This window comes from Prunus persica, chromosome G5 (genome assembly GCF_000346465.2).
Source record: "Prunus persica cultivar Lovell chromosome G5, Prunus_persica_NCBIv2, whole genome shotgun sequence".
Classification (NCBI taxonomy): Eukaryota; Viridiplantae; Streptophyta; class Magnoliopsida; order Rosales; family Rosaceae; genus Prunus; species Prunus persica.
In genome coordinates, this window is record NC_034013.1 from 16,538,710 (window position 1) to 16,557,434 (window position 18,725).

At 38.5% G+C, this 18,725-nt stretch overlaps 3 protein-coding genes across 3 annotated transcripts; 2 read left to right on the top strand and 1 right to left on the bottom strand.

The window, feature by feature from the left end:
• LOC18777921 (RHOMBOID-like protein 12, mitochondrial) lies at positions 9 to 3,810 on the bottom strand. The gene is made up of 8 exons (XM_007210146.2): positions 3,392 to 3,810; positions 1,881 to 2,001; positions 1,578 to 1,697; positions 1,312 to 1,422; positions 1,075 to 1,119; positions 818 to 922; positions 693 to 734; positions 9 to 336 (listed from the first exon to the last, which is right to left on the bottom strand). The coding sequence occupies exons 1-8, from the start codon at positions 3,790 to 3,792 to the stop codon at positions 247 to 249; spliced, it is 1,035 nt and encodes a 344-aa protein (XP_007210208.1). The 5' UTR covers positions 3,793 to 3,810; the 3' UTR covers positions 9 to 246.
• On the top strand, positions 4,141 to 6,575 carry LOC18777031 (transcription termination factor MTERF15, mitochondrial). Its single transcript, XM_007210036.2, has one exon. It carries the CDS (start codon positions 4,167 to 4,169, stop codon positions 5,532 to 5,534), a length of 1,368 nt encoding a protein of 455 aa, XP_007210098.1. The 5' UTR covers positions 4,141 to 4,166; the 3' UTR covers positions 5,535 to 6,575.
• On the top strand, positions 11,131 to 13,530 carry LOC18776921 (cytochrome P450 78A5). Its single transcript, XM_007209835.2, has 2 exons — positions 11,131 to 12,226; positions 12,588 to 13,530. The coding sequence occupies exons 1-2, from the start codon at positions 11,252 to 11,254 to the stop codon at positions 13,206 to 13,208; spliced, it is 1,596 nt and encodes a 531-aa protein (XP_007209897.1). The 5' UTR covers positions 11,131 to 11,251; the 3' UTR covers positions 13,209 to 13,530.

The window sequence follows — 18,725 nt, forward strand, 5'->3', positions numbered from 1 at the left end:
ATATTCAATTTGTGTAACATGATACTACTCTTCCTCAACAAAGATCGTTTAACTTGTTCGAATCATCAGAATTTATCATTGAGATGGGGATTAGGAAAGTTCAGAAAGGTTGTCAAGTCTATATCAATGGATGATAAGCTAAATTAAATCAGGAGAACAACCAGCTGGAAGGCATTGGCTAATAGTTAACATGGTGGACTATCTTAGTTTCCTAGTGTTATATAATCTGCAGAGTCGTTGCGAAATTCAGAAACGCCCCTTCCGAAGTCGTGCCCAGGCTATGGCTGCAACTGCAGCACCCCCCAAGTGTGCAGCTCCTGAGATATGACTGTCTCCCTGCAATAACAAAATAATATTACCACTAAATTGACTGGAAAATAACAATAACATTGATTTGATGGCATCAGAAAGACAATTCTGGAGTTCCAAATCATTCAGTTAGACGAATGACAGTTTGCACAGGGTTCCAACTTGGCTCCGTTATATCACTGGAAGGATAATGCTTGAAGAAAATTAAAACAAGCACAATAAACAAGGTCGAACTGTGAAATCATTGACTGGCTGAAAACCGTCGAGTGATGATAACCATGACTCAACTCCTACTCCTGTTTCAAGCCCAATGTAAATACCAGACATGCACCATGAACACAGACACAAAATGAAATTTGAAAACCAGAAGATAATCAACGTACCTCTATTATCCCCAAGACATCTTTCCCAATTAGAAAGATCCCCTAAAATGGAAAAAAGAAGAGGTTAGTTTTCAAGGATTTTCTTAATAGCCTCAACCAATCACCTAACATAGAAGCAAACTTACCAGCAGGATGGCGGGAACTGGTATGATAAACTCCAAGTAGAGGGTAGATTTTGGGAAGAGGAATATATCAAGCAACATGATAGCATTAACAGCCCCGCTTGCACCCTACATGTCACAAACACACACAACACTGAAATGAATTAAAGGTCAAAAAATTTCATCTAGATAACAACCCATCTGGGTAAAATTCTCAACTCAGAGTCAAACAATCTGAAAAAGTAAGGAGCACAGCATGTAAAGAGTTTCCGAAAGCATACCAGTCCCGGTATTTTTGATGGGTCCATGTTCCATGGTTGCCGGCCCTGCAAACAGCAGATTGTGATGAAATACTCAAGACTGTATATTCACATAACCATCCAGGAGTTTCCATTCTCTAATTACTTGCATTTTCTTGTGAAGAAGTTGATATGTCGATTATCATCTTGAGAAAAGAATGAATTATATAACTTTATCCTTGAAAATGGTTGTATCACATAAGCTGAGTATCATTTTACCTTCGATGACGCGGCCATGTAGGCTTTGTGCACCAAGAAACAGACCGAGCCACCAACAGCCCCAGCTAGATACAACTTCAGCAAAAATTCAGGCCCAAAAACTCTTCCAATCTGGTCAGTGCACCAAAAAAATAAGAAAGATTATTGAAACTCCCATATACATCATGGACATGATCAACTTTATGATGTATTGTTTCCAACCCCTCCCCACAAGAACAAAAGAAAATTAATAAATTAAAGAAAATCTTCTGAGGAAATCAACTTACATTCGTCCCAAAAAAATATAGTCCAATCATGTTAGAAATGATATGGCCAACATCCATATGACTGAATGCAGAAGTTATCAATGTGTGCAGACGTCCACTTGTAACATTGTCTAATGAAATCTGGTTACAGAAAATCAAATTGAAGTGAAAAATGGAATGCTATCACCCTAGACTAATAAGCAGCTGCAAAGAGTTACTTATAAGATGCCAGTGGATCCACATTCGAATATAAAATCTTTTATTTCTCAACAAGAGAGATCCCACGAAGAGGTGTCAGGAAATAAAGTCATATGAGGGACTCACAGTAAAATTCTTCGCCATGAAGCTAGGATCTGCAATCCTCCATAAAATAAAAACAGCAACATTAGCTATAATCAATCCCAAAACCACATCACCATCAGATACCCTTCGGAACCATGATCTCCTGTGAATAGGAGAAAACCAAGTTACTGGCAGAAGATAACCTACATACATTGAGACAGGAAACTTGGGGATACAAAGTGGATCCTGGGTTTTCTGATTTCTTAACCAAGAGAAGGAACTAGATGAACCCTATGACATGCTAATGGAATTTTAAATAAATACATAAAATTACTCTGAGAGAAGAAGATTAACACTACCAAAGAAACTGCACATAGGCAAAATTTGATACAAATGAGCAGAGTCTACACTCTGCAGTAGTGCTGTAGTAGTGTAGAACTCTTATGATAACTAATATGCTTTAGTATGTCCAGATAATCTTCTCAACAGAAACTATTATAGATAAGCCATCTTCAGATTCGAAGCATCTTGCTCTAATACCTAAAGAAATTATTATTATTATTATTATTTTTAAAGATGAGATATCAAGATGGAAGTTAGCGGTGGAAAATCTAACAACTCCTGCCTGCTGTACTGTGAAGACCAGTATTGGTTGATATTCTATCTTCTCCATATATTTCCCTTCAATACTAAGACGACATATTTTGATACTGTACTTATCTTATAGTATAACTAGAAGAAACATTGTGAATCAGAAACTGAAATTCAAATTAATACTTAATTCAGACGGGTGAAAATGACTACCTGGCCACAAGCAAAGTAATACATTTCTTTAAACTCACAAAACAGAAACCTTTGTTGTATTTTCTATAACCCAAATAATATAAAGGCAATTTTTCACATACAAAGGTTTTATAGGCCCCAAACTATTCCACCTATTCATGTTGTATGACAACTAATACTTTGCACTAGCAGATTTGTTCTTGATTTCCTAAATTTAGCAACTAATACAAAGTCATTATTCACATGTTATGTAATAGCAAACTGCATTATTGTATTATGTGGGCAGAAGAAGTTTGCAGTTATCTTCAATCAAGTCTCAAAATGTGGCAAGAGCATTTGCAAATGCAGGAGCTTTTGTGAAGAATACAAACAAGCAATGGCTTGAAGCACGTAAATACAAATATTTGTACGGTCAACCCTTCACAATTGGATATGTGTCGTCCTTTTCTGTTCCAGCCACATTAATTTACTTTTAATTTTTTCTCATTGGTCAAATCAACCGTGAAAGTACGAAATCATAAGCCAAAAGGACACTTCAAATTAACCGAAAGAACCCTAACTAAACCAGAAACAATTTCTCACATTCTAACCAGGAATTCCACAATATGAAAGGAAAAAGACAACGGATTAAACATTAAGGCTGTGGAGAAATCATAGCAAAAATGAGTTTACGGAAGAAAACTAGGAATTCGTTATTGAATTTACTAGCTTTCCTTCATTTCTTAATCAAACATATAACTTCGACAATCAGCAGAAAACAAAAACATTACCAGGGACTCCGAGGAGAAGTAAAATTTGGGTTGAACCGAAAACTCTGTTTGGGAAATTGGGCTCTGAGAAAGCCAAGTCTGAAATCTGAAAGACTCTTGCTTGAGACTCTCAAAAGGGTATTTGAGAAACCCATACAAAATTGCCGTTTGAGTAATGGGTTGAAGAGAAACCCATTAATTTTTTGTGTGAGAGTGTGCTGCGACCTCCATGAATGAAGATGATGGTGAAGGGGGGGTGTGGTAAAGGAGCTAAAAAAGTAGTTTCGGGTTTGGGGTGGCTTGGTGAGAGAAAGCGTTTTGTGGGGTTGAAAGTGGAAGATTGAAGAGGTGGTGGTGGTGGTGGAATTTGAGAGCTTTTTGGGGAGGTTTGAGGCTAGTTTCAAACGAAGGAGCCTCTGCATTTTTTAAGTTTTGATGAAAGCGCTCTTTGGTGCGTATAATAGTTTTGCCTTTTGGTGGGTTTTTCGGGAAGTTAATTTCTTTTTCTTAGAGAACAGGGTATCGACAGTCACCTCAGCACCTGAGATCAATGGAAATGAAATGTGAGAGTACGCAAATTTTTTCAGAACAGTATACAAAATAATTTAAATGTGGCAGGAAGGGAGCAATAATTTACGGTATTACCCCAATACAACAACACATGAACTTCTCTCTTTCTCGATTTGTTGTCACTTCACCCCTCATTTTTTTCCCTTTTTAGGCTTTTATATGCGTTAACGTACTTCGGTGGTGGGAAGGTTATACGTGTAGTTGGCGCTCAACCCAGAATTGTCAAATGGCCATAAGGATTTCAACCAGAACCACAGTTCCCCGCTTCACAGAGATATTTACCGCCAAGAGAAACCCAACTTTCTCAAACCAAAGTTCCCAATCCTTTTCAACAAACCCAATAAAACCCAGATTTTCCCAGCAATCTCAATACAGGAAACAGATTTCCCTCGCCACTCTGCTCCAAAGGTATGGCTTCCCATCTTCTCTGCTTCATAATTTCCTGTCAAAGAATCACTTTTTATTGAATTCCAACATACAGGAATTAGAGAAGTCTCTGGTTATACTGTTATCCTTCAAAATACCCCAGAATTCCCTTGTTTCTTTGATATGTGAGTGTCCTGGGGTTTTGGACTTTCAGTTCCTCAAGAAATGGGAAATGGGCTTGTCAAATTTTGTGCTTTTGAGTTCTTCCCCATTGATGATTAAGGGTGTTTTGGAACAATCGAAGAGATTTCAGATAGACCCAGATGGTTTTTTTAAGAGTGTGGAGGTTTTGAGGGGTTTAGGTTTTATTGATGGCACCGTTAGTAAGGTTTTAGAGGGCTTCCCAGGAGTGATTTTGATGAATGGGAAGGAGATTCAAAGGAGACTCGAATTCTTGGCCGGAATTGGAATTCCAAGGGATGGAGTTGATAGGGTTCTTCGTTCTTTTCCAGGGTTTATAGGATTTGGGGTTGAAGATAGGCTGAAGCCATTGCTTTATGAGTTTAAAGATTTCGGCTTTAGTGTGGATGTGATTAGCAGAGAGATAATTAAAGAGCCAAGAATCCTTAGCATGGAGTTGGGTGAATTCTCGCAGTGTTTGGAATTCTTGAGGACTTTGAAATGTAGGGTACCAATCAAGGAGAAGATTTTCAGTGAGGGAGAATTTAGAGCTGGGTTTGAAGTGAAACTGAGAGTCGACTGCTTGTGCAGATACGGGTTGATTCGTAGAGAGGCTTTTGAGGTGTTGTGGAAGGAACCAAGGTCAATTATATATAAGGTGGGGGAGATTGAGAGAAAGATTGAGTTTTTAATTCGTAGGATGAAATTCAATAGTCGTTGTTTGGTTGAAGTTCCAGAGTATTTGGGTGTGAATTTTGAGAAGCAAATAATTCCTCGGTACAATGTGATCGAGTATTTGAGATCAAAAGGGGGGCTCGGTTATGAGGTGGGGTTAAAGGGTCTAGTCAAGCCTAGCAGGCTTAGATTCTATAATCTGTATGTCAAGCCATATCCGGATTGTGCAAAAATGTTTGGGAGATTTTCAGGAGATGTTAAAGTTCAAAGCCGGCATCCTGTTGGACTATGGAAACTTTTCAAGCCACAAAGATATCCAGAATCCAAAGAAGATGTGAAGAACACAAAGTTATTTATGGAATCTCTGGGTTAGTGTTGCACTGATTGTGAGCAATTCTTCATCGTTCAAGTTGAGGATTTCACCAGGTAGCCTTTTGCGTCTGTAATCTGAATGGATGCAATAATTGTTGGTGGCATGAAGTGTCTTCTGCTGCATGAAGGGCATACTTGTTGGTATACTTGCCTTTCATGATGCATGTAGAAAATTTTGGGAAAACTTAGTTTAGTGAATCGAAATCTGGATATGCATTGCTGATACATGAAGCAGTTTCCTTTGTATCAATACTACTTCAAAAGAGAAGAAGCGGCAGTTTTTGCATAGGCGGGCAGTTGATCGAATGGCTGCCTGCCAGTATCTTTGGCAGAAAAATTATACAACATGCACGTACCAAGCATCCAGTGATGTGATATGTGTTTTTTGCAAGTAACTTAGCTTTCTGATTCCTATTGATTGCATTACATTGTCAGAATTGATCTTTGACTTGTATTAATAATCATGAGTTTCGCCACGGAAGACAAGACCTAGAATGAAGAAGCTAGTAGCGGTGGGGCATACAACAATAATGTTCACTTATACAAGCTCAATCAACATTGTTGGATTTGGCTACCATGATTGGCTGTTAATGGTCCATGAATCGCAAGGGATATCAGGAAGATAAGGTATGCAACAGCTTTGATGTTGGGATACCTCTTGAAAACCTGGCTTTGCAATTGAAGGAGGAACTGGGGGTTTAGAGGAATTGAATAGATTTGCAGGGCTTTGAATGTTTTGCTTAGTCAAGGAAGTTATAGGCATAACAGCATCAAACAGATGTCCAGAACTTGCTGATGGAATGGTTGAGTGCAGCTATTATTGCCATGGATTCATTTCTTGCACATTGCATTTGCAGAATGTTGATGTAGCAAACCCACTTGTAGCTTGACAGTTTTACCAACCTTGCGACTTTTTAAAACTCAACTCCATGTATGTGATGTCTCGATAATTGAATCTTAAAGTTCGTTTTGCCAGGAAGTTACCTTTTGTTATCACCGTTCACTGCGTATGAACCTGATAAAGACTCGTTATCATATTGAATAACTTTGCAGCTTCCGTTCGGAATTATGAGAGGACTTTGAGCATTTTCAAATGGCTTTTCTAGAATCTAAATGGGCCTTAACAGTTACTCTATTTATACCATAATGTTGTACAGTGACTCTCTTGATAAACTGAAGCCCACGACAGTGACCCTCTTTATATATTGAAGCCCATACGTTTTATTGGAAGCCTTTAACCCAAATTAACGGATAAAATAAGATAAATGGACCTTGAATACTCAGCTTTTAATATATAGAATTTTTTTTAAGGGATTTTTGTTAGGACCTTCTTTATTAAGAAGTGCGATAACATATTAAATTGTAAATTCATACACACTATACGAATGCTAGGACTCGAACTCATGACCATTTATAAGAAAACAATTGCTCCAAACTACTACATTTAGTGGGTCCTTTGCTTTAAGGGATCTTCTTTTAATATAGGTTGCTCTTCTTTTAATATAGGTTGCTCAGTTCAAGGCTGCATGTATATCATATGTCATGCAGAATCGCAGATACCAAAAGCCCTAGGGCCTAATGTAGAAATTGAGATGCATGATACCATGTGATGTGGCATCAGATTGATGAGTTATGTGTATTAATTTTCTAATTAACAACATAACAAGACCTTTTTACCTTGTAGGCAATTGACCTGGTCTATGCTTAGAAAGCAAGTAAATGTTCCCCAAGATTGTACCAAATTGAGCTGTAAAGATCCTCTTAATTATTTGACCCCAAAAGTAGTACATAAATCAACATAGCTTTTTAACGTTGTTCAACATAAGTGATCATATGTATGCAAATGTTGTCTGCATGTTGTTATGGAATCTATGCGTTTACCTAGGAAGAATATTACAGCTGCAAACGTAGCATCCAATATTTTTACACAATATATACTCCATTGCTTTATCCAACATGGTCAAAACTTTTTTACATGTCTGAATCTTGTCTAGCGATTAGCTTCATATATCTTATACAATAATTCATATTATTGTATTAATTATAACATTACGTTATTCTTGTGGTCAGCAGCAGAGAAGAAGAAACCCAGCTTGTAGGGTTATTCTGCAGCAAACATATCTCAGTACGTCCTAAAGATGGGAGGCAAAACCCTTTTCACATTTGCATTTCTGCTACTCATTTGGCAAACACACCAAACATATTAGCGTCCACCAAGGAATCTGCAGAATATTATAATATATGCATGCAATTTCATATATATACAATAAATTAAGCATGTCCATGCAGCTATAATTGGCCGTCCAGATTTAGTTGGCAGACACGATGAATACTTTCTGCTGCAGCTAGCATGGCTTCGGCCTTGTTGTTCTTATATATATATATATAGCCAATTAAATTGTTTTAGAAATTGAGAAGAAAATACCAGTTGGGTTTTGGTTCACTTTGGTCAAAAGCTACAGTTGGCAGCCACGCGACAATGAGTCAATATGACAAGCATGGTTTGTAAGTTTTTATGTCATTTTCTAGACATCTTCCTTAAATTAATTACAGCCAATTAGCTAGATGACTTGGGGCTGGCATGGCGCCAAATGCATGCAACGCGGTTTTGTGTCGTGGAAATTGATCACTTCAATTTCGTGGTAATTTGATAAAAATAACATAAGATTGAACTATATATAGGTCTGTTCACAGAAAGTACTGCAAGTAATAAAATAACTTCTGATTCGTCCACACTATTCATGAAATGTTGAATTACTATATATATAGTTATTTTCTTATGCGTACATCACATATTATAAATAAAGAAGAAAACATATAGAAGGGTAATAAAAAATACATAACATTCATATAATAATAACGTGTGGATATTCGCATAGGAGAAAAATATATGAGAATCAACATAACATGATATTTGTGACTTGTGCGAAGTCACAAATTACTTAACTAATTTAGAATAATGATGGTACTGTTGGCCAGAAAATTAGAATGGGAATTCATGGCAAATAGCACAATGTACACAAATCTATATAGACAGTGCTTCACACATCCTCTCATTTTCTTGAATTGAAGATTAAGGCCCTGTTTGGTATCCTATTATAAAAAAAAATTCAAAAATTATGATTCTTTTTAAAAACCTGAGTTTTCAAATAGTAATTTTAAGATCTAAAACTTTGTTTGGTATTGAACTCCAAACTATTTTTAAGATCTATCCCAAATTGAAATTAACAAAAAAAAGGAGAGAGGAAGGAGATAGATGAGAGAGAGAGAGAGATATGGGAGAGGGAGGAGAGAAAATATTAAAAAAAAAACAATAAAACATCTGTTCTTTTCTTTTTTTTAGTAATGGGGTGGTTTTTGAGTTTTTAAAAATTGGCATATCAAACGGGTTTTTGTGATTTTGGACTTAAAATCTGTTTTTGAGTTTATAAAATTGAATAGATTTCGACCCAAAAAAAAGAGTTTATAAATTATTAAACTCTTTAAATTATTAAATATTGATATTGGAATATAAAAGTAAAGCAATAGTGCATGACATGTACAATGAGAGGAATTTGATTAAACAAGACAAGTTGACAAATTGATGAATTAGTTCGAATTGGAAGAAACTTTCATGGAAATTACGTACTTATGTATATATACATACAAGAAACTTTCGTGTAATTTTCAATTGCACAACGTCATCACTACGACTCGTTGAATGCGTTGTTCAGTCATCAGAAAAGACTAAAAAGTTCATAAATCAGCACATAAAATAAATAAATTCATATATACTGCGTTTAGAGCCAAGTATATATGTATACTTTTAAAAAGAACTTGAGAGTACTGTTGATGGTAACATATACTCACAGAGCATCATGAACCATTGGTGCGAATATATGTCCACTTTTGTATCAAGGGCTAGGATACGAACAGTGCAAAATAAAAAGGGAGACACCACAAATTTGTTTTATTCAATCTCGCACACCATAAGCTTATATATATAGTCAACCTAGTGACTCCAATTAATAGTGGTATGATTAGAGAGTTAGTCGATCATCAAGGGGAATGAGTTTATAAGCCTAAATCTTAAAAGTCGTCATAATGGATACCCAACCTAACTGACTGGAGATCCTAACATATGGGAAAATGGCTTTAAAAGTCATTTCAAGTGAAAAGATGCACATTTCAAGTTAAAAGTCACATACTTTGAGAAATGGCTCTTCATCATCTATAAATAGGCAAATCTCATACATGTTATAAGTAATTGTGACACTTGCAAATTCGTATAAATAGTGCACTAATATTAGAGATCATTGTGGTCGTTGTATCTTAGGAGACAAAACGACGATCAACCATAAGCATTATAGTGAGGTGTAAATTGTCTTAAAGACAAAGTGGCAAGTACTTGCCTCGACCAATTTTTCAAGTTTTTCTAACCCATATTCTGTTAATTTAGCATTGTATATGCTTATAAGTATGCAATAAAAGTGAGCATGAAATTGCACAAATTATTTCTGAATTCTTTTATACAATTAAGCCCTTATTTGCTACAAAATTAAGTTTTAGATTATAAGAGAAGTTAGGTAAAAGAAAATTACGGTGATGCATCTCATTAATTTTGCATCATCACTATCCTTGTCTAGTTTTATATTACACTACCCCAGTGGATGTAAGAGGCACACAAAAATTTATTTGTTCCTGATTTTTTTTCTTTGCGAACATGAATTTCCATAAACTAGAAGCCTCGTCCTTAAGAACATAGTCCTATTGGTAACCCAAAAGTAGAGACTGAGATAGATTCGACAAAAAAATAAGAGAGATATAGAGAGAGTGAGATAGAGAAACAGTTAGGTGGCGGAAAATTTGGCCGGATTTATGCGGTTTGGAAGCGTTTTCCGATTCGACCCCGCCGTCGTCTTGGTGCCATCGAGCGCAGTTCCTGTTTATATGAAATGCACTTATCCCTCTCATCTCTTGTCCTTCAACTCTAGCATCCCATCATCTTGTACAAGGCATCACAAAGTAAAATGACCATAATAATCCTATTCAATCTCATTAAAACTCAAATAAATTCTAACAAAACTGTCAAATAAATGACTGAACCACCAAACACCAAATAAATAAGAACACTAAAACATAATTAACTTATAGAATTAAACCCCAAATGAATAAAGCTATAAATACTGGAACGGCTGTTCCGACCAAAAAATAAAAAAATTTGAACGGCTGAGATTTTCTTATTAAATTGATTTTGACATTATGGACCTCTCAGATGCCATATGGGCTCTGTCATGCCGTCAACTAACTTATCGAACGTACGCACAATTCCATTTCCATACATATATGTGGCAAGGTAAAGCAAGAAACAAAATGAAAAAGCATATCAGAATTATAATATTTTTCGAAAGAGACGGCGCAAATACCAGAGTTTGATTCTTCATTTTAACCCAGGGGGTAAATCCGTCCACGAAAATTTGAGGAAGGCATCATAATTTCATAATTCATTCTTCTAGGAGACGGCAGTAAAATTAATGTTCACGGCTGTTAAAATACTTGAAGAGTCACATTTCCCTCTATATAACTCATCCCACTCTTCTTTCTCTTCCTCACACCACAACCCCTCCTCAGCTTTAATTTCCCACTTAGCTTTCTTGTTTCCTAAGCTTTGCCTTTCCATATTCTCGCTCATTTTCTGACTAACCAAACACTTAAGAAAAAGAGCAGGGAGTCAAAAAAATGTCCATGGAGCCCAACTCTCTCTTCATTCCACCAACTGGGTTTTCATCAGTTTTAAGCTTGGAGTTGTTTCTCTGTCTCTTCCTCTTCGTCTCTGTTTTCTCCTTTTGGCTCTCACCTGGTGGCCTGGCTTGGGCTTTGTCCAAGTCCAGAGCTCAACACCCTTCAAAAACTGCCATCCCTGGTCCTTCTGGCCTTCCTGTTCTTGGGTTGGTCTCGGTCTTCACTGGCTCTCTGACTCACAGAGTTCTAGCTAAGCTTGCTGAGACCTCAAAGGCCAAACCTTTAATGGCATTCTCTGTTGGTTTTACTCGTTTTGTCATCTCCAGCCACCCTGATACAGCTAAAGAGCTCTTGAATAGCTCTGCCTTCGCTGACCGACCCATTAAAGAGTCGGCTTATGAGCTTTTGTTCCATAAAGCAATGGGCTTTGCCCCTTTTGGCGAGTATTGGAGGAACTTGAGGAGAATCTCGGCCACCCATTTGTTCAGCCCGAAAAGAATAGCTAGTTTCGGGTTGTTTCGGGAAAATATCGGGCACAAAATGGTGGAGGAGATGAAGGCCTTGATGGAGAGGGCTGGTGAGATCGAGGTTAGGAAAGTGTTACACTTTGGGTCTTTGAATAATGTCATGATGAGTGTTTTTGGAAGGAGCTATGAGTTTGGAGAAGGGTGTGAAAATGATGGCGAGGCTCATGAGCTTGAGGAGTTGGTGAGTGAAGGGTATGAGTTGCTTGGGATTTTCAATTGGAGTGACCACTTTCCTCTTTTGGGTTTGTTGGACTTGCAAGGTGTGAGGAAGAGGTGCAAGAAATTGGTGGCAAAGGTGAATGTTTTTGTTGGGAAAATCATAGAGGAGCATAGGGTTAAGAGAGTTGTGGGTGCTGATCATGAAAGTGGTGATTTTGTTGATGTGCTTCTTGATTTGGAGAAAGTGAACAGACTCAGCGACTCTGATATGATTGCAGTTCTGTGGGTAAGTTTGTTTTTTATTTTATTTTAAATGAAGTACATGTATATGAAATACTCGTAACGTTTGCTCATTAGATTGTTGCTCTGGTTAGTTTTCAGATTCTGTATGTTAAAAACCAATTTTCTTATGCAGTTCTCTATTTGCTATCAATTCTTCTTTTTGCAAAGAGAATTTTATCCATGTCTTCTGTTTTGTTATTATCCGAACATATTTTACAAGTTTCTCTTTTGTTCATCCAATCATGAAACTGTCATGTTTTAATATTTCATTGATGACAATAATGGGATTTTATCTTCTTTCCAATTCATTTAAGAGGACAATAATCATTATAAACTAGGATGAACGTTTTATTTCATTACTTCAGGAAATGATCTTCAGAGGGACTGATACAGTGGCAATACTCCTGGAGTGGATTCTTGCAAGAATGGTTCTACACCCAGATATCCAAGCCAAGGCCCAATCAGAGATTGACACAGTTGTAGGCACCGGTAACCGGTCTGTATCAGATTCTGACCTCCCCAACCTTCCCTACCTCCATGCCATAGTCAAGGAAACCCTTAGAATGCATCCACCAGGACCCCTCTTGTCCTGGGCCAGGCTTGCCATCCATGACACTCACTTAGGTCATCACTTCATCCCAGCAGGCACCACTGCCATGGTCAACATGTTTGCTATTACACATGATGAGAAGATCTGGTCTGATCCCAACGAATTCAAACCAGAGAGGTTCATCATGAATGAAGATGTTCCCATTATGGGCTCTGATTTAAGGCTGGCTCCTTTTGGCTCTGGAAGAAGAACCTGTCCTGGTAAAGCCATGGGCTTGGCCACTGTGGAGCTGTGGCTTGCTCAGTTGCTGCAGAGCTTCAAATGGGTCTCTTCTGATGATCAGTCTGCAGGTGTGGACCTGTCTGAGACCTTGAAACTTTCTCTGGAAATGAAGCACTCTCTTGTCTGCAAGGCTGTTGCTAGGGTTGTGATCTGATCAAATGCTATTTACTTGTGGTGCATGTTTGTTAATTAGGCTAGCTAGCCCTATGGTGGAGATCAAATAAGTTGATCATTTACTATGTTACAAGCTTTAATTAGCTAGGCTTTTGTTAGATAGGAAGGGCGCCTCTGGTTCTTCAAAAAAAAAAAAAAAAAAAGGGGGTAGGGCATGTGAACTTTAGGTTACTTTGATTAACAAGACTTAGCTTGGGTTTGGGTTACTTCTATCTTTATTATATGCAGGGCTTGTGGAACTTTCTTGTAAACCTTTTTTGTCATTTATATATGAATGCAATGCCAGTTGCCTTTGTCCTTAATTTCATTTTGTTAATCTCTGCTTAAGTGATGAGCAAGAAATGTTAATGGAGCCTTCATTATTATTTAATCTAGAGGACCGAAGCATCATATAATTAATTCAATCCTAATTGCGAATTAATTAGAGATATTGGGTGCAAATTAATTGATCCTCCATACATGCATGGTCATGGTGGTCCAAATTACATTTTTTTTTTCCCTTTTAAATTTCAAGTATGTCTACAACAACTTCATTCGTTGGTTCGCAACATAATTGTCATTGTGTGTATGCATGAACACTGGCCTTTCCTTTTCCTCCCCCCTCTTTATTATTCTCGCAATGCCTTTCTTTCCATATCTTCTACGATCGATCTCGTATAGCATTTTGAATGTGAAAATTATAAAGAGGGAAAATAATTAAGGGCTAAGATTCCTTAATCTAGGGCTAGCTGTGATTATAGCTAATAAAAAAGGGTTATTTTTTTTATCATTAGAATTGATATTGCAGAAGATTTTAAATGATTGAGGAATAAGAACCTAAACCAAAACAATGATATGGCTCACCTCTCACCTCGCTCGCCTCTTTTATGAGATCCAAATCCTTCTCAAGAATATATCTTGGTGAAGATGTGCCCGTGAAAAGCTTTGCTCCTTTTTTTCTAGCTATAAAGAAAGATGCAAACAGATTTGAATATCCAATTAACTAACCCTATTTTTGCATATTTTTTATCCCCAGACCACATCAATGCATGCAAGTTGCTTTTGGCCTTCTTCTCTTTTAAGGGATTCTCAGTCACACCCCCATCCCTATATATTCCTTCCCTCCTCCTATCCTTGTATCAAATTCTCAAATCTCACCATCACAAAAGAAGGAAAAGAAAACACATGAAAAATAATGCAAGAACTTGTGGTGTGGCCGGATTTTACGTATAGTGAAATACTGTCAGCAAATGGCATATGATCCGTACATGAGAATCCGATGACGAAAATATCACTAGCTTTGGTACATATGTATAATTGGCTCTCATATAACCGTGTATTTTTTTCATGATTCTAGCCACATGATCATGTATGTATGGCTGCGATATCATATCATGTTAACAAAATCTGTACTTTTTTTGGGCACAAAACTTTCCGTATGACGCATGGATATATGCCAGAAGATATTGGATGCAAAAAGTTTCTTAAAGAATTATGAGTCACTAATTGGCATCTAGCTAGCTAGCTAGTATTTCCAAGGATTTTTTTTTTAAAATTTTAATTTTAATTTTTTTTTTTTGCGGGTTGCAAATGTTGTGTTAAATACAAAAATATATATATATATATATATATAAGATCATGTAAAAGTTCCGTTATTGTAATGGCCTTTTGTGGTTAATTTGTATTGACTCTTGTGATCGGTAGCTTTTTTGGCTGAATTATTAATACAACCCTTAGAATTTCTATTAAAAAAAGGAAAGGAATCATTCTTTAATTTGACCACCAATAATCATCAGTCTCCTCACCTTATTCTCTAAGCCTTTTATATTTTCCCTATTTAAATATTACTAGCTAGGACTGAATATTAATATTGCGACTGCCTTTGCTTGCATACCAATTTTAATTGATAATTAGCCAATTTAAAATAATTCAGATGTGGCTACAGCCAATGCAAAGGTTCTTTTTTTCTTATGACCTCTCATTGCATTTAAAGCTGCCTATCTAGGTTTGCTTTGTTCTTTTCCACATGTGGAAACATCAACAAATAAGGCATATAGTTGGAGCGCTAATTATATTGTGGCAATATCCAACACTACTGTTTAGATATTATGCTCGGTATTATTAACTGAGTGGTCAAATTGTTAGGAATTTAAGTAATTTTTTACAGAAATAATATTTGAGAGAATATCTTAAAACTAGACAATTTGTGTAACACCCCGACTCCAAATTAAATGTTTATTTTAATCGATTTATATAAAATTACGAATTTACCCTTGGGATAGGGGTAAATTGGTCACTTTCTTCTTCGGAACGATTTTGGGACCACGAGTGGTATTTCTAGGTAGATGGTATTGAGACGAATTCGTAGACACGCGGTAGGCTTGAATCGGGGTTGTAACGAAAAAGTTACGGGCAAAATAGTACCAGTGGCAAACTTGTAAATATTTTGAAAAGGGTTAGGGTAAAAATCAGATTTTTCTCAGTTCTCTCTCTCTCTTCGCGCACGACACTCTCTCTCTCCTCAGTCTCTCTCTCTCCCCGACGTTCACTCTCTCTCTCCTCGGTTCGCTCAGTTCCGGCCACGGCAGGACCCGAGATCGGTCCCGTTCGACTCGTCTCGTCGCCCCGGTCAAGCTCTGCCCGTTTTCCCCGTCGGAAACCACGGATTCCGGCCGCGAGCTCGACGGTTTTAAACCGAAGCTTTCCAGCCGTCGCGCCGCCGCCTCCGCCGCCCAAACCCGGTGATTAAGGTATGGTTTCTCCTCCATTTTCCGAGTTCTAGCTGATGTTGGTATAGGTTTTGATCGATTTCGAGTCTAGAAAACTGATTAGAAATCTAGGTTTTGGGCCGAATTTCAAAATGAAATTCCGGCCAGTTGCCGGCCGAATTGGAGCTTCTCGTAGTTGAGTAAAGTGATCCTGACCTCGAGTAGAAGCTAGGGTAGAAAGGGTGAGCTCGGGTGTGGAGCTTTTCCGTCACCGGAATTACTCTGCACACCCACGCGCTGCCGGCGCTTGTGGCGGCGCGTGGCCGAGTCTGGTGAGGATGTAAATTGACCCGATGAGATCCTTAGGTTGTCACGAGCGCATAGGAATTCGCGGATCTCAATTCGGATGTTGTTTGACTATCGAACGGATTTTCGCATATTGTGCGTTATCCGGGTTCGATAGGTTTCGACCGTTAGATCTTTCCCAAATTAAAATATGTTGTTCTAGGAATTTCTAGGACCGTATGGGACTTCACGAATTCTGAATCGGAGCCCCGGATGTTCCGATTCAATGATGCAAAGTTTGCGGGTTAGCGATAACCGTAAAATCGTGAACGCTTCCTAAACCTGTAATCGGACCTTAGGATACCATCTTCGACGTGCACGTATGGGAAATTTGGGGAGTTAAGCATTTAATTTGTAATTTCCGCTTAGACGTGGTTTTTATATTAATTTACGGTTCGTATCTTGGAATAGGTATCTCGACTACACGCACGCAGCAAGCAGGACCTTCACGTGGTCAGGCAGCGAGGGAATACTTGTGAGTGGACTTTGTTTTAATCATATGCCTGGTTTTAATTAATGAAAGATTTTGCATAATGTTTTAATGGCTCCTGGATTTTATGTATTATATGCATGAATTAATTTTGATGGGGGTATAGCAATTGGCAATATATTATGAGTTTGGCCTTTTGGGTTTTGAGAGTGTATTTCATGTATAGATTGTGGGGAAGTATATTTTGCTATATATTCTTTTAGAGGAGATATTTGGGTTGTTGGAGAGTGATATGGAAGAATGTGATTAGAGAGGAGTTGTGGGATTACACTACGTAAGTACCTTCCCCAGTTACTAGTCTCACTCGCGGCGTTGGATGTTCCGGCGGGTGAGACACTTTCCGTATGCGGCGTTGGATGTTCCGACGTACGGAAAGACTGTGTATAGAGTTTAGGGTCATCACCATGGCGTTGGATGTTCCGACGTACGGAAAGACTGTGTATAGAGTTTAGGGTCATCACCATGGCGTTGGATGTTCCGGTGTGTGATGATCCAGTCTGCGCGCGTAGGACATAGTTTGAGAGCTACACATGGCGTTGGATGTTCCGGTGTGTGAGCTTTGGAGTTTCATCCCCCGGTTGGACCGCTCATCCCTAGACGCAGGATAGCACCTGGAAATCCTGCGGACTAGTCAAACGATCCCCCAGTTGGATTGTTTTTCCCGGTACCTAGGTGGTGTGATGAGTATATCGTATAGTTATTTATAGTTATATGTATATATATATATTTATATGTATAATTATTGAATATGTATAGTTGAGTGTGAAATGAATTGGAGTTGTTTAATAGTTGACAGGAGTGGTGAGTTTGAGGGAATGAGGTTCTTTTTGGAAAGAGATAACTGATGTTTTAGAAGAGTTTTAATGAAACATGTTTTGAGTAAATTAATTATTAGATTGTGAAACTGCATGACTTGTGCATTATTTTTACATGGTGGGGGTTATTATGTTGTTTTTAACTGCAATCTGGTTTTTGTCCACTCACATGTTTTCTGTTTTGCGCCCCCCAGCCAGTAGTTGCTCTTGGATGTGCAAGTGGTGTACGAATCGGAGTCAGTGCATCTTTCTAATTAGGAACTGTGTAAATTCTTCTACTCAACTGTTCTTGTAATCTAAATTCAGTAGATGCTCTGTATTGCCATGGTAGATTTTACTTGTGAGGCCGGAGGCCACTCTAGTATGACTTGTGTGTGTATGAAAGCATGCTGCTGGTTGGGATTAGTATTACTGTGTGTTGCAGGTTGAATAAATTTTGTTGGGATTGCTTAAATTGCAGGGGAGACTCTGCCAAAATTTTGGTAGAAAGTCTCGATTATTTAGTAGGTGGGCCCGGCATCGGGAGGATGTCGGGATCAAGATGGGGTCCGCCTCGGTCTTCGGAAAATTTCGGGGCGGGTCCTGTCAGCTAAATTGTCACATCCCGGGATCGACTTCGCCGTAACACGATATTGTCCGCTTTGGGCCCCCCTCTCTGGCCCTCACGGTTTTGTTTCTGGGAGCTCACGAGCAACTTCCCAGTGGGTCACCCATCCTGGGATTGCTCTAGCCCTCAACTCGCTTAACTTCGGAGTTTCTACGACTCCGAAGCCAGTGAGCTCCCAAAAGGCCTCGTGCTAGATGGATGCGGGTGTGCACATATAAGGCACATCACCCCCTCTCCGTTGGTTGATGTGGGATCTTACAATCCACCCCCTTAAGGGCCCGACGTCCTCGTCGGCACACTCGCACCACACGGCAGAGTGGCTCTGATACCAAATTGTCACATCCCGAGATCGGCTCCGCCGTAGCACGATATTGTCCGCTTTGGGCCCCCCTCTCTTGCCCTCACGGTTTTGTTTCTGGGAGCTCACGAGCAACTTCCCAGTGGGTCACCCATCCTGGAATTGCTCTAGCCCCCAACTCGCTTAACTTCGGAGTTCCTACGACTCCGAAGCCAGTGAGCTCCCAAAAGGCCTCGTGCTAGATGGATGCGGGTG